This window comes from Camponotus floridanus, unplaced genomic scaffold, assembly GCF_003227725.1.
Source record: "Camponotus floridanus strain SB8 unplaced genomic scaffold, Cflo_v7.5 scaffold29, whole genome shotgun sequence".
In the NCBI taxonomy this organism is placed as follows: domain Eukaryota; kingdom Metazoa; phylum Arthropoda; class Insecta; order Hymenoptera; family Formicidae; genus Camponotus; species Camponotus floridanus.
Window position 1 is genome coordinate 1,371,023 of NW_020229425.1, and position 25,668 is coordinate 1,396,690.

Sequence of the window (25,668 nt, forward strand, 5' to 3'; positions counted from 1 at the left end):
GAATCATCAGCGGGATTTTACAAATTACGAGATATTTATGCTAGTCGAAACAATTATCAGATACGCGCCATAGTACGAAGCGTGTGACGGATGTTAATTTCCTGAATAAATATTTAACATCGCAGAAATATGCCCGCCAGCGTGAGCTTATGTTTTTCGCTCGTTCATCAATTTAGCAAACAATATTCGATATTCATTCGAGTAAAAGCTCGGAGGATCTGATCTATAATTCGTCATCGAACAACCGTGAACGCCGATCTTGCCTGATGACATTTCTTCGAAATTTTCCTCGCGCTGAGAATAATAATATATTATAAGAAAATTATAACATAAAGAATGATAATAAATTACAGAGCGACGAAGAGAACCTTCCTCTAAATAATTTACATTACCCGATCGAGAGATCGGATCTTTTCGTTTATCACGATATATCGCCGTGAAGAATACATTCCGTCCCATCGAATCCCTTAATTTATGCACGTTTTACGACTTTTCCCGGCGAGTACAAAGTACAAAACGCAATTTCCATCGTCGAATCGCAGGCCTCTATCTCTCAAAGAGCTCTTACCGCGCATCCTATCGTCGATCAAACCGACAACGGCCGGCCAATTACAGCTCGGACGCCAATCAGCCGTGCTTCTCGGACACCCGGTATCGGGGCGCGCGTGGCGCAAATGCAACGTACCGTCACGCCAATCGGTGCTCCCTTCCTTGTGTGTGTATCTGTGTGTCTATCGCACAAATATACGTCTCTGTATTCTATGCGAGCGCTTCTCCCGCTTCATTCGCGAGGCAAAGGGACGATCGTGAAAACGCACACCGTTACACATAATATACACATTGTAGGTGATTATGAAAGTATATCGCGTGAGAATCGAGTCCGAGGCGGCGATTTTTCACAATCAGCTGGACTGATTTTGTCGCGTCGCAGGATAGTCATTAGAGCCAGCCGGGTCGCGTTTTCCGCGAAACGATGCCTCGCTTTCTGCGAAACGACGGGGAATTCGCAAATTAAATTGCACGCGGGATCGATACGCGGGACCGTGCACGCACGATTCGCCGTGTCTTGGAATTTCGAGGCTTTTATCGAGCGCGCTAATTAAATCTGAATCCAATTCGAGTAGATTGACAATTGTCATTTCGTCCGCGTAATAAAAGAAGAGGCGAAAATGTTTAAAATTGCGAGAGACATCTTGGATCGCATTTAATATTTCCATTTATAACACTTTTACAAATGTTGCTCGAGCTTCTCGTTAACGAGAGATACACCGCCAGAATGCAATGTAACGTGTTACACATCGCGCCGCTTAATTTAGGATCAATTTGTAGCGAACCTCCCGACAGCTTTGTGGCGGAACCGTTGAAAAATTCAGAGGGAAAGTTTACGCGCGTTTAAAATAACGTAAGCCGCGTTTTTTTATCACATTTTACCGGCATAAATTTATGAAGGAAAATAATATATCATTTATAAACGCGCATAGGTAACGCGATTATGAATCGTCTGCTCGTATTATTTGTACAATCACGTTCGAATAATTAAACTTTTTTTTTATAAATACATTGGTGATTTTATTAATTAAAGTTACTGCGTTAAAATGAAGATCGAGAAGCAAATATCTTCAGTTTAGAACGACAGATAGGTGGAATTTATACGACAATAGAGAAGGTCAGTCGTAGAATCGCGAAAACAATTTCGAAAGTACATTAGAGACTCTTATTCTAAATTAAAGCCCGCTAAGGTCGGTTTATCTCACGCGAATGGACACTCGCTTACACACAGCTAATTATTTCGCGGCGTAATTCGCGAGCCGCAATTATTATCGCCTGATTCAACGGCGCGTATCGAGAGTTGGTTTAATCGCGTTATATTCTTCGGAAGATACAACACGCTCGCGTAGTACAAATTAATCTATCGTCTCGACTAAGTATCGAAGCAAACTCCGTGAGGCGAGAATCAAAGTCGCGCACGATCAGAACCGCGAACGGGGGGCCATATCTCGCAGCTTCGGAATTTCGCGAGCGTAATGAGTCTTATGCGTTTTAACCGTTAATTAGTTCAATCGCTAATTATGCGTTCCGCTCGATAATTACCGCGCTATCGATTCATACCTATATCGACGACCGATGCGCCGATGCAGGTGGAAGAAATTGATAGCTGTACAATTGCGTGTTACAAATATTGTTGTAATTTGTTTTGTAAGGTCAAATTTAATGTAACAAAAATCGGACTTTTTTTCACATTTTTGGCTCTAGCTTTTTAACTCTTACCTCGTAAAATGAATTTCCAACAAACATCAAGTAACTGTTATATAATTGTTAGTTATAATTTCTCACTCAGCAATGTAATTATTATTTAATGCACAACAATTATATTGTTACATAGCAATTATACTTATAACTATTAACTGCTGCTTGGTGTTTGTTGGGTTAGTTAGAGAAACGTAAATCCACTTAAAAAATTATATATATATATATATATATATATATATATATATATATATTTTATAATATTCTTAATAATTTCTTAATAATATTTTTTAATAAATTCTTAAATAATTAAATTTCTTAATAACTTGACTTCTTAATAAATTAACTCGGTTGAATTCGCGCGGTTATGATTTTGATTGTAGATCGTGAGTGCTGACAGGCTTGTCACTTAAATTTATTATCAATTTCAGCACCAGTTTGTTTTCAGGATAGCCGGAGCACTCGTCGGCATTAATGGTGATTAATATGTAACGGCATTAGCATGTTAACCGGTTCTCCAACAAAGTTGATAGAAAGCCTGTAACAAGTAGGGAAGTTGGTTTTCAGTGCGAAGGGACGGACGATCTACCGTGTGAAGCGCATACAAATTTCGGGAATTGTTGTAAAGTAATCGCGGAAGATATATCGTGGGTTCTCGCTTCGACTCATGAATAAACGCGAATTAGCTCGTGAAGAACGAGAATGCAATTGATCATTTTGGATAGCCTGCAATTATACGCTCAACGAAACGTTAATCCTTAATTCTCGACCGACGATATTCATTTTTCGCACTTATATATATATATATATATCCTATTTTAGCTTGTCATTATATTTAGCTAAATCAGGTAAACATGTTTTAGAAAAATTTGAAATAAAAGGACAATATAAACATTTCATATTTATTTCTCTTATCAGACAGATATAATGACTAGGCACAAATTTCAAAAAATATAGAAACAAGATATATTGCATGCAAAAATATTGTATAAAATTAAAAAATTATATATAATTAACTTTAATAAAATTCAAGTATATAATTTTATAAAAATTCATAATTTGAGAAATTTTTTTAGAAATAACACGAAAATTGGAAGACACCTGGAAATACGTGAAAAATAAAATTGCTCGTTACATTTCTCCTTTTTAGATCCGATTATTTTAGACATATTTAGGAAAAAAATAAGCCGGAAAACCCATTCGAATTAACGCGGTCACTTGAAAGCGCGCATGAAAAACATCTGAATAAATTATTATTGTTTGTCGAACGTTTGCGAATGGCGACGCCCATCGCGTTAGTCCATCGCCAACGTGTGCGGCCATTATTTAAACGCTCTACTTCCACGCAGCTTATCAAATATAGGTATAATACGCTTTGCGGAAACGCGAACTGGATCCACGTCGGTCACGCCGCAAGATGTGTGCATGTTGTGTGCATGCTTTTGCGTTTGCGCATGCTTGTCAGAAAAATGCATGACTGATATTATGGTCAGGGACGCGTTTAAATGGAGCTTACACCCTTATCGTTATTTTTGAAAAAATTAATGACGCACTGACTCGCGGTTCTTAATCATCTTCGCGAATCATATAGTTTGACAGGATTCATTGCTAGTTGAATTTACAATGAAATCGAGTGCAAATTGATTTAATCTTTTAATTGCAATATTCCGCTGTTAAATCATGAATTAAATATTGATAAATTAGCATCAAAGTAATCAACTATATAAATTTACATTTTTACATATTATGTACATATTAGATATATCGTTAAAATTTATTCAGCATTCTTATTGATCGCGAATAGAGGATAGAATATATAATTTTTAATCTCAATCTATCTATCATATAATAGCGATCTGTTAATGAAAGAAAGAAAAGAAAAATAGTGTTTTGCATAAGACAGATATCTAAACAAATTTTCAGAACATACTTTTTCTATAGAATTAAAATATATATATATATATATATATATATATATTTTTTTTTATATATAATATATATATAACATATATTTATATAACATATTTACATAACATATTTAATTAAAAAAATATAATATATAATAAATTTAAATATATATTTAGAATTCGAGAAGAGAAAAATTACATAACTAAGTCCGAAAAATTCATGAAAGCGCACAGAAAAATATTTACAGAATTCAAATTTTACGCGTATCAATAATGTCGCTTGCCTTTCTGTCTATTCGAATGGATACAAATTAATCGACAAAGATCTGTGTCTCTGGCAGTAAAGTTTTAGAGATTGACTTTTACGTCCCAACAAACACCCGAGAATTCGCAAACTGAGAATTTTCGCGACAATCAATAATGACTCGCTGACTTCAGTCGCGAAATATCCGACAATATCCGTTTGTCGCATTTAAAGGTGAAAATGTAGAAAAAGATAAAATCTCCTTGAAAAAGAGAACGAAAGTATACCAATCGCTGACAAAACATTGCGGTCAGCGATATTCTTAATAGCGTTTGCGCGGGTTTTCTCGAGGTAATTCTCCGCCGACCTTTTGACCCAAGCTGCTCCGATGCGATTTTCAATCCGAATTTCGATCGATCGCGAAAGTGAAATACCATTCGTTCTTTCTATTACGAGATCTCATATAAATTAACCAAATTTTTCCCGCAAGTAAGTGACTCGCGACGCGAGTTTTCGCAGTCAAGTGTTAATTGCTTATCGACGAATTCTTATCGCGCTGCAAATTTACGATAATCGGCGATGAATGCGCTCGAAAGATGCATTAATTAAGAAGCAGAATATACACATGTGCGAAGCGGAGAGGCGGAGAGGAAGCGATACGCAGCGTATCTTCACAATGAGCATTAATTTTTCATCGACGACGTGATATAATCAGCCGTTTAAGTGAAATTCAAACTATGCGCAAGTGTAATGAGAGATTGCATAATATCGTTTCAAGTTTCGTCGCAAATAAGATCAAATATATGTATTTAAAATAGATTACAAAAATAATTTTACATATGTGTATTTAAAATGTATTACAAATACAATATTATAAAAGTATACATATAAGATGCATGAAATATTACAAGGCGTTTCAGATAAAATTGATAAAATTTTGAGATAGAGAAAAATTTGAAAAATCGGATAAAGATCAACCTAATTTTTCTAAATAAAACTAATCTAATTTTTTTATGTAAATCGATTCTTCGCAAATATGTAGTTGCCCGTTGCTTATTTTCTCTTAAAAATAACTGCTTTCTTTTTTCAAACCAATTGGTTCCTCCTATTGTTTTGTGCATAAAAATACAGAGACAAGGTTATTAAAAATAAATGTTTTACAAGATTTCGTAGTTTATGTCAAATTATGTCGAATCAAAATATCTCGTATTCAATTTTTGGCCAACCTATTCTTATAACTTTTACATTGAATACTGCGAATATTATTGGCCCTTATATAATCTTGAAAAAAATGATTCTATTTAAAATTCAAGATTATAAACTTCCCCTTCCTTAAAATTCTATTCTATCAATTTTGTCTGAAACATTATTTATACAATGTCAAAATTTGTAGAAAACATGATTCCTCAGATTTTACTCTCATGCAATATTACTCTCATGCAGATTACTCTCATGCAATATTACATAGCATCATCCTATACAGCACAGACCATTGTTGTTACATTGCAGCAATATTGCGGCAATATTGTTGCAATGTAACAATAATAGTTCGTGCTGTATAGAATGAAGCATCATAATTCCTATAAATTCACTCTCTCTCTCTCTCTCTCTCTCTCCCTCTCCCTTTCTCTCTCTCTCTCTTTCAAATTCTTCAATATCCATATCTGATTTTCGATCTCCTTGTTCTCTACTTGGAGACTCGATTCACATAATAGAGCGATGACTCAGAATAATCGTCCACGAGCTCCCGATCGCATGAATCACGAAAAATCATCGTTACGCATTAGCGAGGAAACGCTAATGGAGAAAATCGCTAATTTCTTTGGAACCGCGCGCCACGTGTCGGCCCGATCGCGATCCACGGGAATCGGCCAAGTCATCGTCACGTCAGAGCGTGCAAACTTCAAGGTTGCGTAATGACGCATGAAAATCTGATCGTGGCTCGCCGCTGATCATCCGGTGAATATTTTTTCTCGCCTCGCAGAAATTCGCGTCTCGATTTCTCCGATTCTCGAAATCCGCTTCTCGCCGACGAGCAGGAGAGATTTGCGACGGTGCATATTTGCGAGAAAATTTGTGAAAAAAGAAGAACGAGACGAGAGGTCGAATCCTTATATTTCCTCGACTTGGATGATTCCCAGAGGACTTATCTAACTGCATCGAGGAGAATCGCGAAAGTCCATTACGCTACGCGGAAGTTTCAGTTCGTTTTCCGTGGAAATTATGCGTGTCACATATATGCGACTCGCTTATCTCACAATGATTCGCGCGATGACTGCACGAGGATTATCGTGAGATTAATCATCGACCTAGAACGACGGTGCTCCTTTCCCCCGTAGATCGGATTAGCTTCATTAAGAGTGCGACCAACAAAGGTGAAGTGCAAGCTTGTATCAATTGATTGAGCGCTTCTCTATCGGATGTGTATTGATAATGAGAACCTTCCTTTCTTGCGCATAAATAAGCAAAGTACAAAGAATAATGAGAGAAAGAGAAGATGTGTAATCGTATTATGTACTTATGGTCCCCTAAATAAAGATTAAGATACTTGATCACAATGTTGCGAAACGTGAAAGAATTATTCTTCGACGAATTTCATATTTTCTATACAAAAAAATTATATTCTAGTAATAAATATATATTATTGAATTGTAAAATTTATTAATAATTGTTTTACGATTATCGTTTCACTCTTCATACATTTAATTGGATAGCAATAAACTTTTACTTGTCAATAATGAAGAGATGTCTACTTAAAAAATAATCTCCTAAAAAAATTCCCTGAAAATTCTTTAATTTTTATTCCAAATTCCAGATAAAAAGAATATTTTAAAGATTTTTTTATGCAACTTTTCAAGATAAAATTTTTTATTCCTTGCGTTTTCTAATCCCTTTCACTTCTACAAAGGAAAGATATATTTCAAGTGCTAAATGCTTGTATATGTATTTAAAAAAACCTGTATAGCTTCCGTTAAAATAAAAATCTTTAAGTTTCACAACATTTTCATTTTTTATTATTGAAAATTAAAATAAAGAATATATATTATAGATTTAATATTTTAAGACATTGAATATGAGAGATGATAGTAATAGTAATACTATATTTGAAATATATAATTTTACGATCTGGGTTATCGACGAATTGCTATAATTTAATTGTAAAATTATCAAAGAAGGAATTTTTTTAAAAGAATTTTACTAAAATTCCATGAGAATTCTCTGATTTTTTCAGATGCAAAAGAAATCCTTTAGTGTCCCAGGTTTTCTAAGAAATAGATAATGTATAAAACTAGCATTATTTATTGAAATAATCATTTTATTGTCATCATTATTGACATTTATGATGCTTTTTCTAAACAAACGAGAGAACATTAGTCAGTAAGAAACGCAGTTTGTTGAAAAATCATTGAAAAATCATCATGAAAAATCTGCGTCAATTTTCCTTACATATTCTCGGCAAGTGCAGTTCAAATGCTTGATCAATTTTATCCAGAAGTAATTAGACTTCAGACACGATCCTCCCCGGATGAATTTCCAGGAGGTGTCGAACCAATCTTATCTCTCGTGCCATTTAAGAAGACGAAGAAGTAGGGTGACCACGCCCGGGATTAAACCAATGACGTTATATCAGTTCGACGAATAAAATCATTATCTACGGCTAGACGAACCGCTCGTAGACTATGATTTCGCACTTCGTATTGTACCAGACTTACGTGTTCATTGTATCCCAATTGCTTATACATTCATATATTCACGATCATTATTTTAATAATGATAATTATTCATGCTTCTATAATATCAATTGCTACTAATGTAATCCGAGAAATCAATTGGAATCGATAAATCAAATGTCATATAAGTCGTTCTGATATATCCTCCTAAAATTGGCGCTGACAGAGGCAAGATTGTCGACAAATTGAAGGATTGAAAAATTGACCAAGAGGAGTCGATGGCGATTGAAAATCATGATTGTCAAGATTCAAGAACGAAGCAACTTTCCACGATCATCCTGTCCGCGGATGTAGCGGCACCATTCCTCGATTCTAAATCGAATGGCCTCGAGGGGCCCGGCTCGACCAATAGAGGAGCCACGATTTTCTCGCCATGGTTCCTAAGCTACTAACTACACCACGTCGGTGCCTTCTCTAATCGCCGACCCATTTCGACCAATGGCAATACAGTGTTCGGACGAGAGTAGAACGTTCGGAAACGGATGACTCCTGTCTCTCTCTCTCTCTCTCCCCCCTTGGTCGCGATGACTCTCACGAGACACGCGTACGCAAGGCTGGCCTTTGTCCGAAACCCACTCAGCCGCGTTGAAAACGTCTCCTGTCGCTATAATCGCGTTATAATTGCGTTAACGAGCGGCCGGGTCCACTCCACAGGTATATATAATATCTGACAGTATTTTCCTCCGTGATTCGTGTCGCTTCAATGCCTAATCGGCACCGATTCATCGGTCCTACATAACGATAGATTGCATCGAAAATAAACTCCTATTTTTAAATTGTATAAATCGCCGCCCGATTAGATTTGTATGATTTCTCTCGCGAGAAATGTCGAAATTTATCACGAAAGTTATATCTGCGAAGTAATTATCATTAATACATATTACCTTTTATTATTAAGACATAAGTTTGATATATCACGTATGATACGAAATCCATGAGTATAATAAATAATCCTTCGAATGAAATTGATTATCGATATGTTACATTCACTTATAATAACACATGAGAATATGCTGACTTGTTAACTTCATACTCGAGCACGTTTAAAAATTGTATAATTAAATGGATGTCTAGTCGCAAATTGATTAAATAAAAATGTCATCCATGGCAGAAGTGTCAAAATTTCACTGAAAATAAAATATCTAACTTAGTTTCAGTAAAAATTTTATTCTTCTGTCTTTTTTTACGCATGTGTATATGCCTTATTATAATTATGCTAATAAGAAGAATCAGTAATAATCATATATATTTACAAGGTTTTTTCATTTATTTTGAAATGTTATTTTTAAGAAAAGCCTGCATATATTAATATCCGAAATAAGACACGTATGACTTGTGTTCAAAAATTCAAAATTACATATATATTATATTTTTTTATAATTAGATGCCATAAATTCATGAAAAATAAACAAGAGTCTCGATCAAATTTATATATCTCTAATAAAATTTACTATAAATTATACTAATAAAATATACTATAAATATACTATAAATTCTTTTCATATATAATATTAAAATATATTAAAACATATTTAAAATATTACTGATTAAAACAATCATTGATATTAATTCTTTCGGTGAGATTTTACTAATTTACGTTATATTTATAATTGAAATTATCAATAATTATAGATGAAATATAAATGTCGACATAAAAGGAATAAATGCCGAACAGAACTAGTTAACGGTACTCCTGTTTACATAATGTCATGGTGAAAAAATTAGACCGCTATTACTTTCAAAGCTTGTTTCACCTTGTGACAATCTCGGGTGAGCGCAATGCTTGCGATTTGATGCAAAGAAAGAAAGAAAAGAAACCGGGCAATCGCGCCGAGTTATCTGCCTCGCTTTGTTGCACGATCGCGAGAATCCCATTCACCTGGCGGGATCGCTTAGCTTCGTTTCCGAAGCGAAGGACGAATGGATGTCGAAAGGCTCGAGAGAACATTTGCCCGTTTCTCGGTGCGCCCTGTCTGCCCTCATTAATGTTCGCGAAATGACGATCGTCGAGGCTCCCGATCTTTACGGGCGTATCCAGAATAAAAATAAATCGCGGTGAGATAAATACTAAGTTGTGCGAATTCCCATGGGGGACTTATTGTTGTCGGTCGTTGTCCGAGATCGTGTCCCCCTGAGCACGAAAGTATCCCATTGCTGCGACAGAGAACACGGTCACGAGTGGCGCATGCCACCTACTATGACATCCAAGATCGCAATCGACGAGCTGTAATTAGCTCTAGACTCGAGAGAGAATAGGAGAAATAATTGCCAAACACACTCCTCGGAATTCCCTCTTCCCCGCAGAAACTCTTCCCCGAAGAAAAAAATCCTCCGTTTTCGCACAACATCGCATGTGACGTGCTGAGGTTTTTCGGCGATAGCTCTTGTTGCGAGGCACCGAAAATACACCCGGAGGCTTTTCAGACGTCCAGGAGGGCGAGGGTACCAGCTGCCGAATCTTTTACAGCCATTCTCTTTGTCCTCCCCTCTTCTCCTCCCCTCTCATTCAGAGTCCCCTGGCTTACTAACGGCCGTGAAGCAGCCAATGCACTCTCTCTCTATCCGAGGGGTCGCTTCCTTTTCTTCAACGGCAATTGCAAAGGCGCATGCACACGTTCATACGCGTACATTGCAGAGATGCAGACAGGCTCGGATAGTGACTTCTCGAGATCTGAAGCTAATCATTTTTAGAGAAGAGTTTGAGGAGCGCTTTCGCAACGGTATAATAAAGCCTGGAGAGACGTCGAAAGAAAGTATTCGATCCCCCACGTGATGTATGACTTTAAGATATTGACAAATGTTTCCCAACGAAAGATTAATTCCTCGAGTCTTGTTGTCGAGATTTGAAAATAAATTTCATTAATTCCTATTTATATTCAGTATATGAAAGAAAGCTGACTTGGCAGATGATTCTTCTCTTAATCAAATTTAACATAATAACGGTGTAAATTTGAAGAATACATATTAATCGATCGAGACGTGAAATTTCGAAAAACTTTCAAATCTGATTGACGTTTCAATGTTTCAAATATTTTTAGATATCTAGGAGGTATCCTTCAAATTTTTATTGCTAATATACGTTTTTTTTTAATCTTCTCTTTCTAAAGAGAAATAATTTTTGGTTAAACGGATAATATGGTCATCTAATTAGGCCAAGTTGATATATTCCGCGCAAACACATTCACAGGATATCTAAGTTTTAGTATCATTAGTGCTCAGACCGTTCATTATTCTACAGCTCGCAACCAGCAATCATTTTGCAACGGCCACTCCCATATTTCTTTGCAATAACAAGCGTATATGAAGACTTTAGAGAGAAAAAGACACTCATAGACGATTGCAACTTCTTTGAAGCTAATAAAGAGGAAACTCACACATGTAGGCGATATATCTGACATATAGTATTAGAATCGCGGTCCGATAATCGTGACACATTTTTCAAACAATGTTTAGATAGCTCTATTCAAACAAATCTTGTGAAACAATTCCTTAAGAAATTCTTGATCTTCTAGGTACTTTTATCCAAAATTTCAAGCAAAGAAAAATATTTCAAAAATTTCTTGGTATATATTAAAATAAGTTTTTTCATTGTACGCTTTTCCTAATGCTTTTCACTCATACAAAGAAAAAACAAAAAGCCCCCATTTAAGATTCAAGCCTTAGATTTACAAAATGTACTGAAAAGAAACTGAACAGCTTTCGTTGATATAAAAATTTTTAACTTTCATATATTTTCTCTTTTATTATTAAAAATTAAAATAAAGAATATGTATTGACAAATATTCAAAATATTTTGTCAAGGCATGAAATATATATATAGGATATTTCTTAATAAATGCGAAAAATTTTAAGAGATGATTCTTTGTCGAAAATTAAGGGGAATTTTTCATATAAACATATACTCCTTTTTATTTTTTAGGTTTTTATTATAATTTTGTTTTTGTTCCAATTTTTCCAACATTTACTCTAATTTTATTTTTATGTTAAAATTTAACTTTTCGTAATTCGAAACCTATGCTATTTAGCTCGTGCTGTACACGATAATGTATTTTATTTTTTTTCTTGAAAATTACTGATTTTACGAAAAAAATAAAAGAAATAAAGAAAATGTCTAAATAAATCAAACTTTATAATGTATATTTTTAGATGATCATATTCCGGCCCATTAAAAAGTTCTAATAAAAAATTGAATAGGGGTTGCTAGTTTCATTCTCTTTATAACAATACGGAAGGCTGAAAAAAATATTAATAAATAACCTTTTCACTAGTAGAAAATATCCACCTAATTTCATTTCTTTAACTTGTTCCAAATTTGAGAAGAAAAATTAAAACCTAATTTTTACTTCCATTTTTGAAGGAGTGTAACTCCACAAGGAGGGATGTAGAAGTATATGTTTATATGAAGAACCCCCCTTAATTTCCGCAAAGAATCATCTCCTACAATTTTTCGCACTTATTAAGAAACACCCTGTATAAACAGATATATATAAAATTATAATATGTTTTAAATATATAATTCAAATTTGAGTATAAGAGCAAAATTATTAAAGAGAGGGAAAAAAATCCAAAAAAAAAATTCCATGACAATTCTCTGATTTCTTCAGGAACAAAGAATTCCAGACTTTCCATGTTTTTGCAAGAAGTAGACACTCTGAATAAGTGATGAAGGTCACGATGCGCGAAAATACAATGATGAGGCGAAAACGAAACGTTCGAGCAGCAGTAAATCTGATCGATCAGCGACTTTTCTGCATCGAGAATGCGGCATTACAATTTTTTTTCGTTCACGTCACACCTAACAAGACTTTCGTCGCAGTCGCGTCTGCCTAAGCGGTAATCGGACACCGAATGTGGCAGTGGCGGAGTTGTTGTCTGGTGACCCATTTATCGCTCTACGCTGTCTAGTATTACAGCCGAGTCGCGTCGCGAAATATTACCGTACTGGACCGCGATAGATTCGTCAGTGACAAAGGCGCGACAGTGATAGACCGGATCGGCGGAAGAAGAGGTCAGCCCTATCGAGATTCCTCGATCTTCTTTCCCAGCGATAACTGGCGTCCGATAAGATTGCCAGAGAGATTCAAAAACCCCCAAGTCGCCCTGTCGAGAGGGTCTCGAAACAAACAGCGCATTCTGAGGTCAAAATGAGAAAATATTGAAAATTATTGTCGCCCTTAAACTTATCGTGATAAGATGTGCTAAATTTAAAATGACAGTTTTTTTTATCGAGCGTAATAAAATGACTCCATATATATATATAATACTTATTACTCCAAAATGTAAACCAACGAGACTGTCGGAGCAACACTTTCTGAACATCAATTTACAAAAATAGTAAATTAAATGAATTATATAACTAATAAATAATCAATTAATATTATTATATCTAAATAATTTGTAATTATTATATATAAATAATTAATATTAAATAAATAATTAATTAATAAAAAAAATTGCATCGATTGTCTCCAAGAGTGCACCATTAGGGTGACGGCAAACGAAAATGTTGCGACAGACAGAAGAGACGAAATGTAAGGAAAGTGAGACGATAAGCGAAGGAAGCGGGCGAGAGAAGATAAAAGCGAGATGAGGAAAGAGGGTGAGAGAGAAAGAGATAGCTTCGCAGGCATGCAGGATGCAACAGTTAGCGCATGGTGCGAAGAGACACGCCATCGCCGACGTGTGCACGTGTGTGAGTCGAGGTGAAACGCAAACAGGAGAGAGAGAAAGAGAAAGAGAGAGAGAGAGAGAGAGAGTCTCGCAGTGCATCGCTTTTTCAACGTTCTGCTCGGGCAAAGAGGAGGACGACGAGAGAGCCTCGCAACGGTTGGGATATCGGCGTTTCGGGGTCGGCGTGATAAAGCGAAATCTCGCGCGCGCGGATGAAATTTTGCGGCGTACGCACGAGAGGGACGATTAAAACGCAACAGATCACCGCCGCCATCCGTCACCGGATTAACTCTCCGTGTGTTTTCAACTCCGCTTCGCCTCCTCGCCCGCTCGCGAATGATATTCCAACGGCCCGCTCGCGGATCGTCACGAGCAACGTGTATGCAATAGGACGTCTCGTCATTCGAAATGAATTACATTACGCGCCGCAATCATTTCGTTCTATTATTATTGTTATTATTATCCAGATCACAGATGTGAAGCGAAGCGATAGGAGCGAGTGGGAGGGGGAGAATTGCAAGGATACATTGTGGATTTTGATAAGAAATGAAATTTTTTATCTTCACCTTAATTACTTATTTAAGAAATTAAAATTAAAATAGAATTTATATCAAATTAATAAATTAATAAAATTAAATTAAAATTGAATTTATCAAATTAATAAATTAATAGAACTAAATTAAAATAGAATTTATCAAATTAATAAATTAATAATTTAAAATTAAGATAGAATTTATTAAATCAATTAACGTTCAAATAGAAAGAAATGTATTATTTCTTTGTTAATATATCGTAGTCTAAAAATTTATTAAAAAATACACGTCGCGTAAAAAACCTTTTGAATTCTTTACTGCAGAAATTGAAAAATGCAATTTCTCGTCGAAAAAAAATATACATCTCAATCTACCTGATTTTAATGAATTTTTTTAAATCAGATCGCCTTCCAACGTTTCATCGTAAATCTTTACATTGAAAAAAAAAAAAAAACATCAAGCAAACATCTCGATCTGATTAGCAGTTACAGTCCACGATTCGATGATAGCCCAAGTTTGCCAGTCGTTCGATATTATTTATATACATGTATCCCGCAAATAATTTAAAAGCCAGCGGCGTTAATTATGCGAAATTAGCGTCTAACTTCGAGCGCGACAGGAGAAACTTGACGCGAGGGGGGCCGGGGAGGGAGGATGGGGAGACGCGAAGAACACAGGAGTAGTTGTAAATTGCTTTATCGTATTGCGGGTTTCCCGACGACGTATTCGGACGCGAACGAGGCACGAGGAAACGAAGTAACTGATTTATGAACTGGAGTTACACCGGAGAGAGAGACGTCATCTACACGAGACGACCGGCTGCGCGCGCCCATGAATGTCAAATAAATGCGCGGCGGATTCATCGACGCCGCCGGTGGTGTATCGCGATACGCGATACGCCGCCGGTTTTTTTGGTCTTTTTGTTTTTTTTTTTTTTTTTTTAATCAGCCAGAGGAAGAGGAGGGAGATAATCGAGCATCCGTCGTTCTCTCGTTACGGGGAACACACGGCCGGTTTATCTATACTTTACTACTCGCGCTTTGCCATTTCGCGACTGCTAAACGTTAACGTTGTTCGTTAACGAGCCGCAGTCGGCCGCACTAATTATCCCGGGAGTCTATGTAATCACTTAATACCCTGTTATCGGATTGTGTATAGGACGTTGACCCATTTTCCACTTTCGAAACGCGCGAGCCGCGCGCGGCCTGGGACGATTATTACTATTTAAAGAAAAAAAAAAAAAGAAAGAAAAAAACGGCACTTCGCACGTCGATGCATGTAGTCGTCGACTATCGAGAAACTTTTCTTTCGTCGTGATTGCTGAGGCAATCGGTTATGCAAGCGCGACGTTTCAAAGCGGAACGATTTAATTGCCGCGATGAGTCCGCCTAGATTAATATATGAGTTTTTTATTTGGAAAGTTGTGCGAAATTTTTAAACTTTAAAACACACAATAATTTTTGTGCGAGCGCGATGCGTTACTTTAAATTTCGCAAGGAAATTTAGTTTCATCCCAACTTTAAACTAAAAAAGTTGTAATGTTGGATGCGATATTTATATAATTTGATTATTTTCTTCCAAAAAAGAATTATTAAATAAATATTAATTTTTTATTAAGTATGTATATAAATATTTTTTAGTAAATAAGTAAAAACGCGTAAGAGAGAGAATTAATACTAAATCCTACATGTTTTATTCTATATTCTTTTAAAATTATTTATAACGATAAAAAGATCCATAAAATTATCATTGTTTATGATTGCAAAACTGAATGTCAATTCTTTATTTTTACGGAATTACAACATTATTGTGCTATTACAATTAAATTTTAATTTTTGGAATATGATTCAATTTCAAAGTTTATCGTCTAGTTTAATTTTAACTGCGCGGTCAAAGTAGTACGACATTAAAAGTTCAATTAGATCTTACAGCGATTCCTACTTCTTTTTCTCATCGACAGTACCGTAGGATTTCTCAGATTCCACATGTTACGCGCACACCGATCCAACTTTTCGCGTATCGCGATTTATTTCGATCCATTCGTCCTTCGAGTACTAATGTCACTTTGAAGTTCCTCGAGGTTTCCGGGCGTCGTCAAAATAGGGGAGTAAAAAAAGCGAACTAAAGGGGTAAACGAGAAGCGAGAGGGAAACGGACGGAGAGAAGGTGCCGTGTCATTTTCGTCAATTTAACAGGCCCCCTCTTCCTCCCACAACCCCCCCCCCCACCCTTCGAGCATCCGACTCTCTCTGTCTCTCTCTCTCTCTCTCTCTTTCTCTCTCAAGCCACGGTCCCCACCGTGTTCTACCAACGTCCGCCCCTGGCTCGCTCCCACCCTCGCCTCGTCGAAGCGAGGTCAATCGACGGAGAGGGCTGAAGACGACCCCCACCCTCTCGCAGCGACCCTCCCTACCACGGCTACTCAATATCGTTTCATTACGCACCCTGCTCCACCGACTACCCAACCGCCCTTCTCTCCCTCCCTCCCTCTCTTTCTCTCTCTCTATCCATCTATCTTTCTCTCTCCCCTCGCTTCAACCCCCCGTCGTACTCCTCACTTTGCTCCCCTCACGTCCCTCCGCTCCTACCACGGCGACGAAACACGAACGCCGACGAATTTTTATTGTTACTTCTCGCGCCGTTTCCTCTGACCTCCCTCCACCCATCCACCCGCCCGTCCACCCAGCGCCTTCTCCTCTACCTTTTTTATGCGCCTTTTAACGATCAGCAGTAACTGCGCCCATCCGCCGCCCCCTTTTGCTCGCCTTGCCTTGCCTTGCCTTGCCTCGCCGTTGCCGAGCCTTTTTCGGGAAACAGTGTGCAATGCACAATGGGAAAAGGGATGATACGTATGTCGAGATATATTGCTCCCCGAGCTTATGTCCGGCTTTTGTCTGTAATGCTTCCGCGGCACGACACGGGGATGTAATCGAGCTAATCGGAAACGGCAAAGTACGACCTTATTCGTTTGATTCTGATTCAAGTTTCGCACATTGTCGTGAGAAAGAGGGTGGAGGGCTGGGGAGGGAAGCGGTTGCAACACGTTCTTATTACACACACACAACCCGGGCACTTAAAAACTATTAATATTGCATCTTTCATAAAGCTACCTCTATCCTCTATAAATCTTCCACTAGACAATGAAATATTACCGGATACAGCAAAGCGCATGCTCGCATAATCCATGCTTCGCATGAATGAAAAACAAGTGCGCTAGATAGATGGGCCTTCACTTTTCTTAATATCATAGAGATTAATGCGAGCGTTTTGATCATGCTTGGACGTGTGATGTCGGTGTTGCTTGATCAAATTCTTCGCACTTTTTCTCTTTTACTTTCCACTTGTACTCTGTGATTTTCAGCGACGAGTAGTAATTATCAAATCTCTCTATTTGGCGCCTTCTACAGCTCTTACCATTCGCGTTTCTTTCCGCGAGAAGGGGGCGATTACTTGTACGAGGTTCGCACAAAGCAATTACGAACAAAACGCGTTATCCTCTCTAGAGCGATTTTCAACCCTTGCATCATCGTTGGCCACCAATTCGCGAGCAAGATTCGTCCAACTGACAAGGGAGCAAACTCCGCCGCTTTCGTAATCGCGCACGTGCACGCGCGGCACGCCGTTGCCTCGCAACTGCGTGCGGGGGTGTCCCTTTACCTATACTACGTCGATCCACTTCCGCGCTTTTACGCCCGTAGAATCCGCCTCTGACGTCCTCGTCCTCGTCCTGACGATGCAACGCGATCCACAGAGCGCAGACATCGTTACAGCCGATCACTCGTGACCACCCGCGATGCCCTCGCGAGATCGCGAGATCGCCCGGTCGGCTCTCGGCTCCTCGATACCGGAAGAAGCGGCTTGGTTACGTCCAGTTCCATCATCGTGTCCTCTCTCGCGTCCAGTCGAGCGGCGATTACGTGCGTGCGTGGGAGCCGACGCCGGGGATTACGCGGTGCGTGACCATTACCGGAGCACGTCCCTCCCGTTCTCTCCTGCGAAACGTTTTCGCGACGATCCACCGGCCGGCGAGGTGTAACAGGTGTAACTCTGTCGAAGGGCAAAGAGGAAGAGGCTCCTGCCGCGCCGAGCAACAGGAGCAACAGTCTCCCAACTCGCGGGGATTGTCCGCCCGGCAAAACTGATGATCCGACACCAGAACCCTTAGAACTCATTCATCGAACCAACATCTTTCGACGATGGTCAGGGTCCACCTCAGACGGACACTCTCGTTGACGCGCGTCCCGAAGCGTCGCATCTGCGTGCACTCGCGCGCGTACCACTCCAAGCACTACACACCGAGATTTCGATAGCCGGTTCCACCCTCCGTCACCCTTTCCCGAACGCGCACTGGTCGGTCGATCCTCCAAGATCGTGGAAGTCTCGGGAGGAAAGGCCGGAGGAACGCGCGGCGCACACACGCAACTCGTGTTGCCCCCTTTCCGACGCTGTCCACCTTCCCTCCGCCTCCCCCTCCTCCCTTCCACTCACCCCGTCCAACTTCCGCGCTCCGTCGGCCTCCGTTTTTAGGACCTCTTCGCCCACGAAGAGGCGATGTACGGATGAGAAAGGAGGAAGGGGCGACGGAGAGAGGATCGCGAAAGGAAGGGGTGGGAGGGTGTCTCGCGAAGGAAGGATTCGCGAAAATTTCTCGACCACCAGCGGCAGCTGCGTTCCGAAATGAGGAGCGAGCGAGAGGAGGGGAGAGATAGAGGGGAGGGGGAGGGGGGACGATTGAGGGCGCGAGAGACGGGAGAGGTCACAAAAGTGGAGGAAGAAGCGTAACGGCGAGTGCACGCAACAGCGACGCGTGCGGAAACGTGCCTTCCGCGAGTTACCGGAGCTCGCCCCCTTGACGAACTAACCGAAAGGCGAAGAAGGGGAAGTCGTGGAGGGCTGGTGGGGAGAAACGCGGCGGCGGCGGCGGCGACGGCGGCGACGACGACGACGGCGACGGCGACGGCTACGACTACGACGACGTCGAGGGGGTGGATAGGATAGAGGGTGGGCCGAAGAGGGGGACGAGGACGGAAGGCCGTAAGAAGAAGAAAAGAAGGTTTCGGGCGGCGGCCGGGATCGCTCCTCGGGGGTTGTCTGTGGTCAAGGCACGCAGCTTGTGCAGTATTTTCTGCGCGTCTGACGATGCCCGCGCCTGCTACCCCTCGGCGAGGCCGAACCGAGGGGTGAGCGCCGTCGACGCGGAAGGGTCGTGGAGCCCGATCTCGCCACCCTCTTCATCTGCACAGGAAATTGCGCGCGCGACGCCCAATTCTTTTCCCAGCGATAATCTCCTCTCTCTTCCAATTTCGATTTTCGGTCCTCCTCGCTTGAATCTTGGGCGTTATTCCAACCAACGGTCAAAGACCGCGTAACCTCCCGGCTCTAACCACCGCAATTTTATTTCTCTGTTGCTAAGTTCGTTCTGGACGTGGGGTGAATCGAACGGTGAATGTATCGAGCGCCGTTGAGAATGAATTTTAATTATATATAGACCGGATATCGATTACCGTTCTCGGGAAAAGGAGCAATTATATATTCGCGTGCGGGATTTTCGTTCACGAAAATATACGTGAAAAATATATATTCGCAATCATTTCAACCGCGATCGCGCCACGCGTCATTTAATTCACGCATAATGCGAGTACGTTTGTAATACGGTGCCCGTAAGACGTAGAAATCCCAGTCGCTTCTCTCTCGCTCGACGACGGTTCCTCAACCAAAATACACGCACGAAAACTTGAAACCGCACGGGAAACTACTCACAGAATATTATCGGATTTTCCGGCAACGTGGTACCACCCTGTTGAACGTGCAGGCGCGAGTAGGAGTCACGCCTGGCACATAGTCAGCCAGGATTCGGCGTTTCGGTTCGCAACAGGTCTCAACCACCAGCGTGTTTTCTCTTTCTCTCTCTCTCTCTCTCTCTCTTTTCCTCCCCATTCTCTCTTTCTCGTCTCGTCTCTCTTTCTCACTCGATCTCTCTTTCTCGCTCTTCATGTTCGCACACTGATAGAGAACCCGCTCGTACACTACATCCACACAGAGGAAATCGCCATGCGGAACATAGGCAAACCTATGTACGTATACAGGCTCTCCAATTTATATATATATATATATATATATATATATATATATATATATAAATTTATCACGACACACATGTGTACACCCACGCAACAAGCTGACGACACGCCTCTTGCGCGCGCGAGCGGTCGGTCGCGCATGCTGGTGCACGCGTGTGTCCCCGCGCGGATGTTTTGCTCACGCACGCACACGCAATGCGTGTGCATATCCGTGTACTACGACATGCAAAAGTAGGCAAAGTCCTGTCGAGGAACGACACGACTCTTTACTCACCGACTACGAAGACCATATTCTTTGTCCATCGCAGCAGCTCCCGTCGGATGTGTCTGCGTTCCTGTATGCAGCGGGCATAGGGGCAATCCGCCATTTTTGAAATCACATCTTAGGATGTGTGTGCGCGTGCCGGCCGGGTGCGCCTGCCTCGTGTTCCCGCGTGGATGTCCACCCCCTCCACCGCCGGCGCTCCTCCGTCCTCGTCGTCGTCGTCGTCGTCGCCGTTGTCGTCCTCGTCGCCGTTCTCCCGCACCTCCTCCTCCTCCTCCTTCTCCTCTTTCTTGCCTCACCCCCCTTCTACCCCTACGGCCCTAGTTTCCCTTCCGCGTCTCTTTCCGATTTCCTCCTTCCTCCCGTCAACCCTCGCTCCCTCCACGTCGACCACCTTCCGTCCCTCCTTTCCCTCTGCTCCTCCGCTGTCGACGTTTCTCTTGTCTTTCAACGCGCGCCGTAAGCGTGAGACGTGCGTGAGGGAGAAGGGTAGCGCGCGTGTCCACGTCGCCGCGCTAACGGGTGTGCAACGTCACGCGTGACGTATCGCGGCGACAGGAACAGCCGGAGACACCGTGGTCGTCGTTGTTGTTGTTGTTGCTGTTATCGTTGCAAGCCGCACGTGCAATGTTAGTGGCAACAATAGTGGCGGCTCTGTCGTCGCCGTCGTCGTCGTCGTCGTCGCCGTCGTCGTCGTCCTTGTCCTCGTCGTCGTCGTCGTCGTTGTCGTCGTCGTCGTCCTCGTCGTCGTCGTCGTCGTCGTCGTCGTCGTCGTCGTCGTCGTCGTCGTCGTCGCCGTCGTTTCGTCGGCCGTGACGCGGTGCAGCGCTCTTCCGCGAGCGTCGGAGGGATGGCGAGCCGACGGCGGCGTCGGCGTCGGTGTCGCTGGCGGTGGCGGTATCGGTGGCGGCAACGACGGCAACGGCGGCGAGGTGGGGATGTAGCCGCGGAGGGATGACGACCACGCTACTCCTCCCAGGTAGCGGGACAGGGTTAGGGCACGGAAACGCACAACACACGTGCACGCTTGCGCCCTGAGCGTCACGAGAGTGCAGTCTGTCGCCGCCGGCGAGTCTATCTCCCTCTGTCCTTCTCCGCCGCCCTCCCTCCCTCCTCTACCTTTTCTTCCGCCGAATCCTCCTTTCTCCGATCGGAGGCTCCTCGCACCTTTCTCTCGCCTTCCGTCGCCTCACGCGAAGACGCTCCGCGGCAAATCGCCGCTTGCTATCTGAAACAGAAACGAGAACGTGCTTGGTCAGAACGTCGGTCTGGATATGCAGCCAAATTTCTCGCATCTTGGAGATAATTGTCCCTATCCCTTTCTTTCTTAAATGCTGTACTCGGGGAAAGATGTCGTGTTACATTGCATTCTTAAAAGACTCGAGTTAAACTTCTCGCGCTTTATTTAACCTCGCATGCATAAGTTTGGCCTATTTGGTCTACAACTTCGTCGCGACTTTGCCTTTGCACCTGCATGAGAAAAGTAAAGTGTGGGCGGCCACCGGCCCCAACGGGCAGGCTACTGCTGCTGCTGCTCGAAATGAAACATTGCCGGTAAGAAGAGCGTCAGGACCGGCGGTGTAGGTAGTAGTAGATGAGTGGTAGGGACGGCCTGCACTCTCTCGCGGTGAGGCGACACGAGCAGAGAAGTAGAGGAGGAAGAGGATGAGGAAGGGGAGTACGCGGAAGGGTGGTTATAGGGGCGGATTCGCGCGTTCTACGTCCGCGAGGGGGCAGGTTGGCTGCGAGACGCGACCAGGGGGGGAAGGGAAGGAGGGGTGAGAGAGCGCACCACAGGCGAAGGGAGGAAGAGAGAGAGAGAAATCGGGCGGGAGCCGAAAGAAGGAGAGAGACGGGCAAGGAGAAAGAAGGAAGAGTGCGCCTAATATGCAACAAGAGAAAAAGAATTGGCGATCAATAGGTAGTAGCTGGTAAGCGTCCTTTCATCCGCCCCCGCGGACACCTCGTCCTTCGCCCTGTCCTCCTCTCTCGCGGCCCACCTCCTCCTCTCTCGCTCTCTCGCCTCCTTTCGTCTCGGCGGTCTCCATCCTTGCGCCATCGCCCCTCTTAACCCACCGTTGCCGGCCACCTTCAACCCCCCCTTTCTTCCCCCATTCTCGATTCTCTCTTGAGTTCATCGCGAAACTCCGCCACTCCATCGCCTTCGTTGCCGAGACATCCGCCCTAGCGCGCGCCTAAGTTTGTCTCGGTTCTCAAAGACCAAACATCACCTAATTAGCTGGTTATTTCTTTCCTTCTGTCCCGACACCCTCGTTGATTTCATTAAACTGGCGTTACTTTGCGAATGCTCGAGGAGATCAAGAAATGTCCGCGTCTCTCCAAATATCGCTTGTGGAAATACAAGGGAATATAATAGATTATCGATCGTCCCCGACAAGCGGATAAAGATTAATCTCAAGTTATTTCAGCTAATGTTTACGATCCACAAGACGCACGTGTGTGTAAATAAGGGCGGTTTGTAAATCACCGTTTCTGAAAATTAATCCAAAACCGAGTAAGAGAGACAAAGGGCGAATTAAGATTTCAAGGATGGTTTAAAGTCGCCCGATGTCCTTGTGACTTTGTTAATTAATAAGAAAATACGCACCGCGCTCTGAAAGATTAACGAGAGATAAAACGAGAAAGATGCCATCGTGAACGGGCACTTATTCCCTCCGGTCGGTTTGTCCGCGTTTCTAGCGGTCAGTTGACCCAAAGCGAAATTATACTCTACGTCGCGCACAATAATGAGAAACAAGTACGAGGACACGTTCACCTACGACGACGGTCACGTGACGAGGTACGAGTGTGTGCGCCTCTTTCTTTCGCACAGGTGCAATTTACTTATACCAAAGATCGCGGAAAGAGCGTGTGTCGGTTGATATATATAAACACACACACACACACACATGCACACGTTTCGCTCCGCGGCTGTCCGGAAGAAGAATGTTGCATATTTTATGTTCGGCCGTGCGTCCCCGAACCCTTTTCCTCGCCCCCGTCGCCGTAAATTCACCAACTGTGCGTATCTGACTTTGATTCGATCGCGTTTTCGGGAAAAGGACTTGTACTCGATCGTCGCGATTTTATCTCGAGATGAAAACTGTGTGATCCATGAAACAATTATATCGCACATATTCTCTTCCAGAATACGATTGATATGATTCATAAGAAATTTGTGTAGCTTTTTTTGGGAAATACCGAAAATAAAAATTTGACGTTCAATATTGACATTTCTCGCGATAAAATTCAAAATAGTTTTGCATGCATATTTAAGGTCAGATCGCGATTATCTCGTTCGATATTGATGGTCTATCGAACCTGACCACTCGTATCGCGCGCGTTTAGGAAAGCTGAAGGCACACTTATGCACGGCTTCGATTTTCATAGATGTTCCGCGAGAGACGCAACGAGATCCGGCGATGATCGTAGTGATCCAAGTCGCGGCCAGCGCTGCTCCTTAAAAGCATTCGATCCCCGCGATTGATATTCCGCTCGCGTGTGCCCGCGTCTCCTCGTGGTTCGCAGTCCGGGTTAACTTGCAGCGATACCGCTGACGGTGTAAGATCGATTCGATGCTCGTACCTAGGTAAGCCTATGCGAGCGATATCGATGAAACGCGCCGGGCTTTCGAGGCTTGTACACACACAGCTCCGCATTCGCCGCATGCATGTGCGAATGTATACCGGGTGCTCTCGAGTTCTCCCCCGTTCTCCGCCTGACGACGTCATTCAGCCTCGGCTGATGAGGCTGCGACTCTAAGAGCTCTCGCTACCTTGGCAATTAGTCGGTACCCGCCACATATGACTATAAGCGCGAACACGCGACAGGGACAACCTTTTTCTCAATTGGATCCATCATAGATCGAACCTATATGTCTCGCTATCCGTCCGCATTACGCTTTTGTCACGAGGTATATAGAAATGAATACTCCCGACGACGTCATTGAACCCTTCCGAAACGACCGGAATTATTTTCATCTCGGAATTAGGTATCATTACCTCCTCCCACGATCGGTTGGGTAATTTGAGAGGAGGTTTTCATGACTTAGATATCATATGTTAGAGTTGAATTAAAGTTGCACGAGATATCAAGATTCTTGATATTGCCTTGTTTTGCCTCGAAATTCGAGACAAGATTTTTAATTATCAAGATTAAAATTGTCAAGATTATTATTTTGAAAAAAATTAAAATATGTATATTTGCAAATCAGAAAAAATCACACTATATTATATATATGAAATTAAAGTTTTACTTAATATAAATAAAAAGTTTAGAATCAATTAATAAACAATATAAAATTTTACAAAATAGTTTAGCTGTGTAAAATTTTGCATGCGTCACATTTATGCGATTCTCTGATTGTGTATGCGTGAACCGCGTTCTGTTCTGATATTATTGTATGCAATTGTTTTTTTTATAAAGCTAACAAAATACATATATAATGTTTTGAAAAGTAAACAAATGACATAAATAGTATAAATAATTATCTTATATATAAATTATTACATATTATAAAGATTATTTTAAAAATAATAGTTCAGTATATTAAATAAAAATTAATAAAATCATAAACGAGACAATACAAGACGAAATTTTTTCTACAAAGATTCACTCAAAACCGAGAAGATTTAAAGTTTCGAAAATTCTCAATATCAATATAATATTTTTACGAAAAAAAATAAAAGTATCTTTATATTATATACACTTTATATTATTTTTTGTAAAATTTGATATAGACAATTTTATTGTTGTCACTTGATAACAGTTGATATCATTTGGCATAAATAAAAAGACGAATATTATATATATACTATTTCGAACTATTGATTTAATTTATGAATAATGCATAAAATAGAATTTTTTTATACAACATCCAAAAAGTCTCTCAAAAATAATTATCGAGATCATCTTTCGTTCTATGGCACGCAGCCTTCAATATCCTTGAATGTATTACACTTCGGTCACTTTATATTTATAGACGCTTCAAC

At 41.3% G+C, this 25,668-nt stretch overlaps 1 protein-coding gene across 3 annotated transcripts in view; it reads right to left on the minus strand.

The window, feature by feature from the left end:
• The window catches only part of LOC105255462 (mushroom body large-type Kenyon cell-specific protein 1), a 46,386-nt gene extending 25,522 nt beyond the window's left edge, over window positions 1-20,864 (minus strand). For all 3 annotated transcript variants that reach the window (XM_011264760.3, XM_011264761.3, XM_011264759.3), the window contains exon 1: window positions 20,687-20,864. In XM_011264760.3, the coding sequence (XP_011263062.2) occupies window positions 20,687-20,780 (94 nt within the window). In that variant the 5' untranslated portion in view covers window positions 20,781-20,864. The remainder of the gene's footprint in view (window positions 1-20,686) is intronic.
• Between the last annotated feature and the right edge of the window lie 4,804 nt (window positions 20,865-25,668).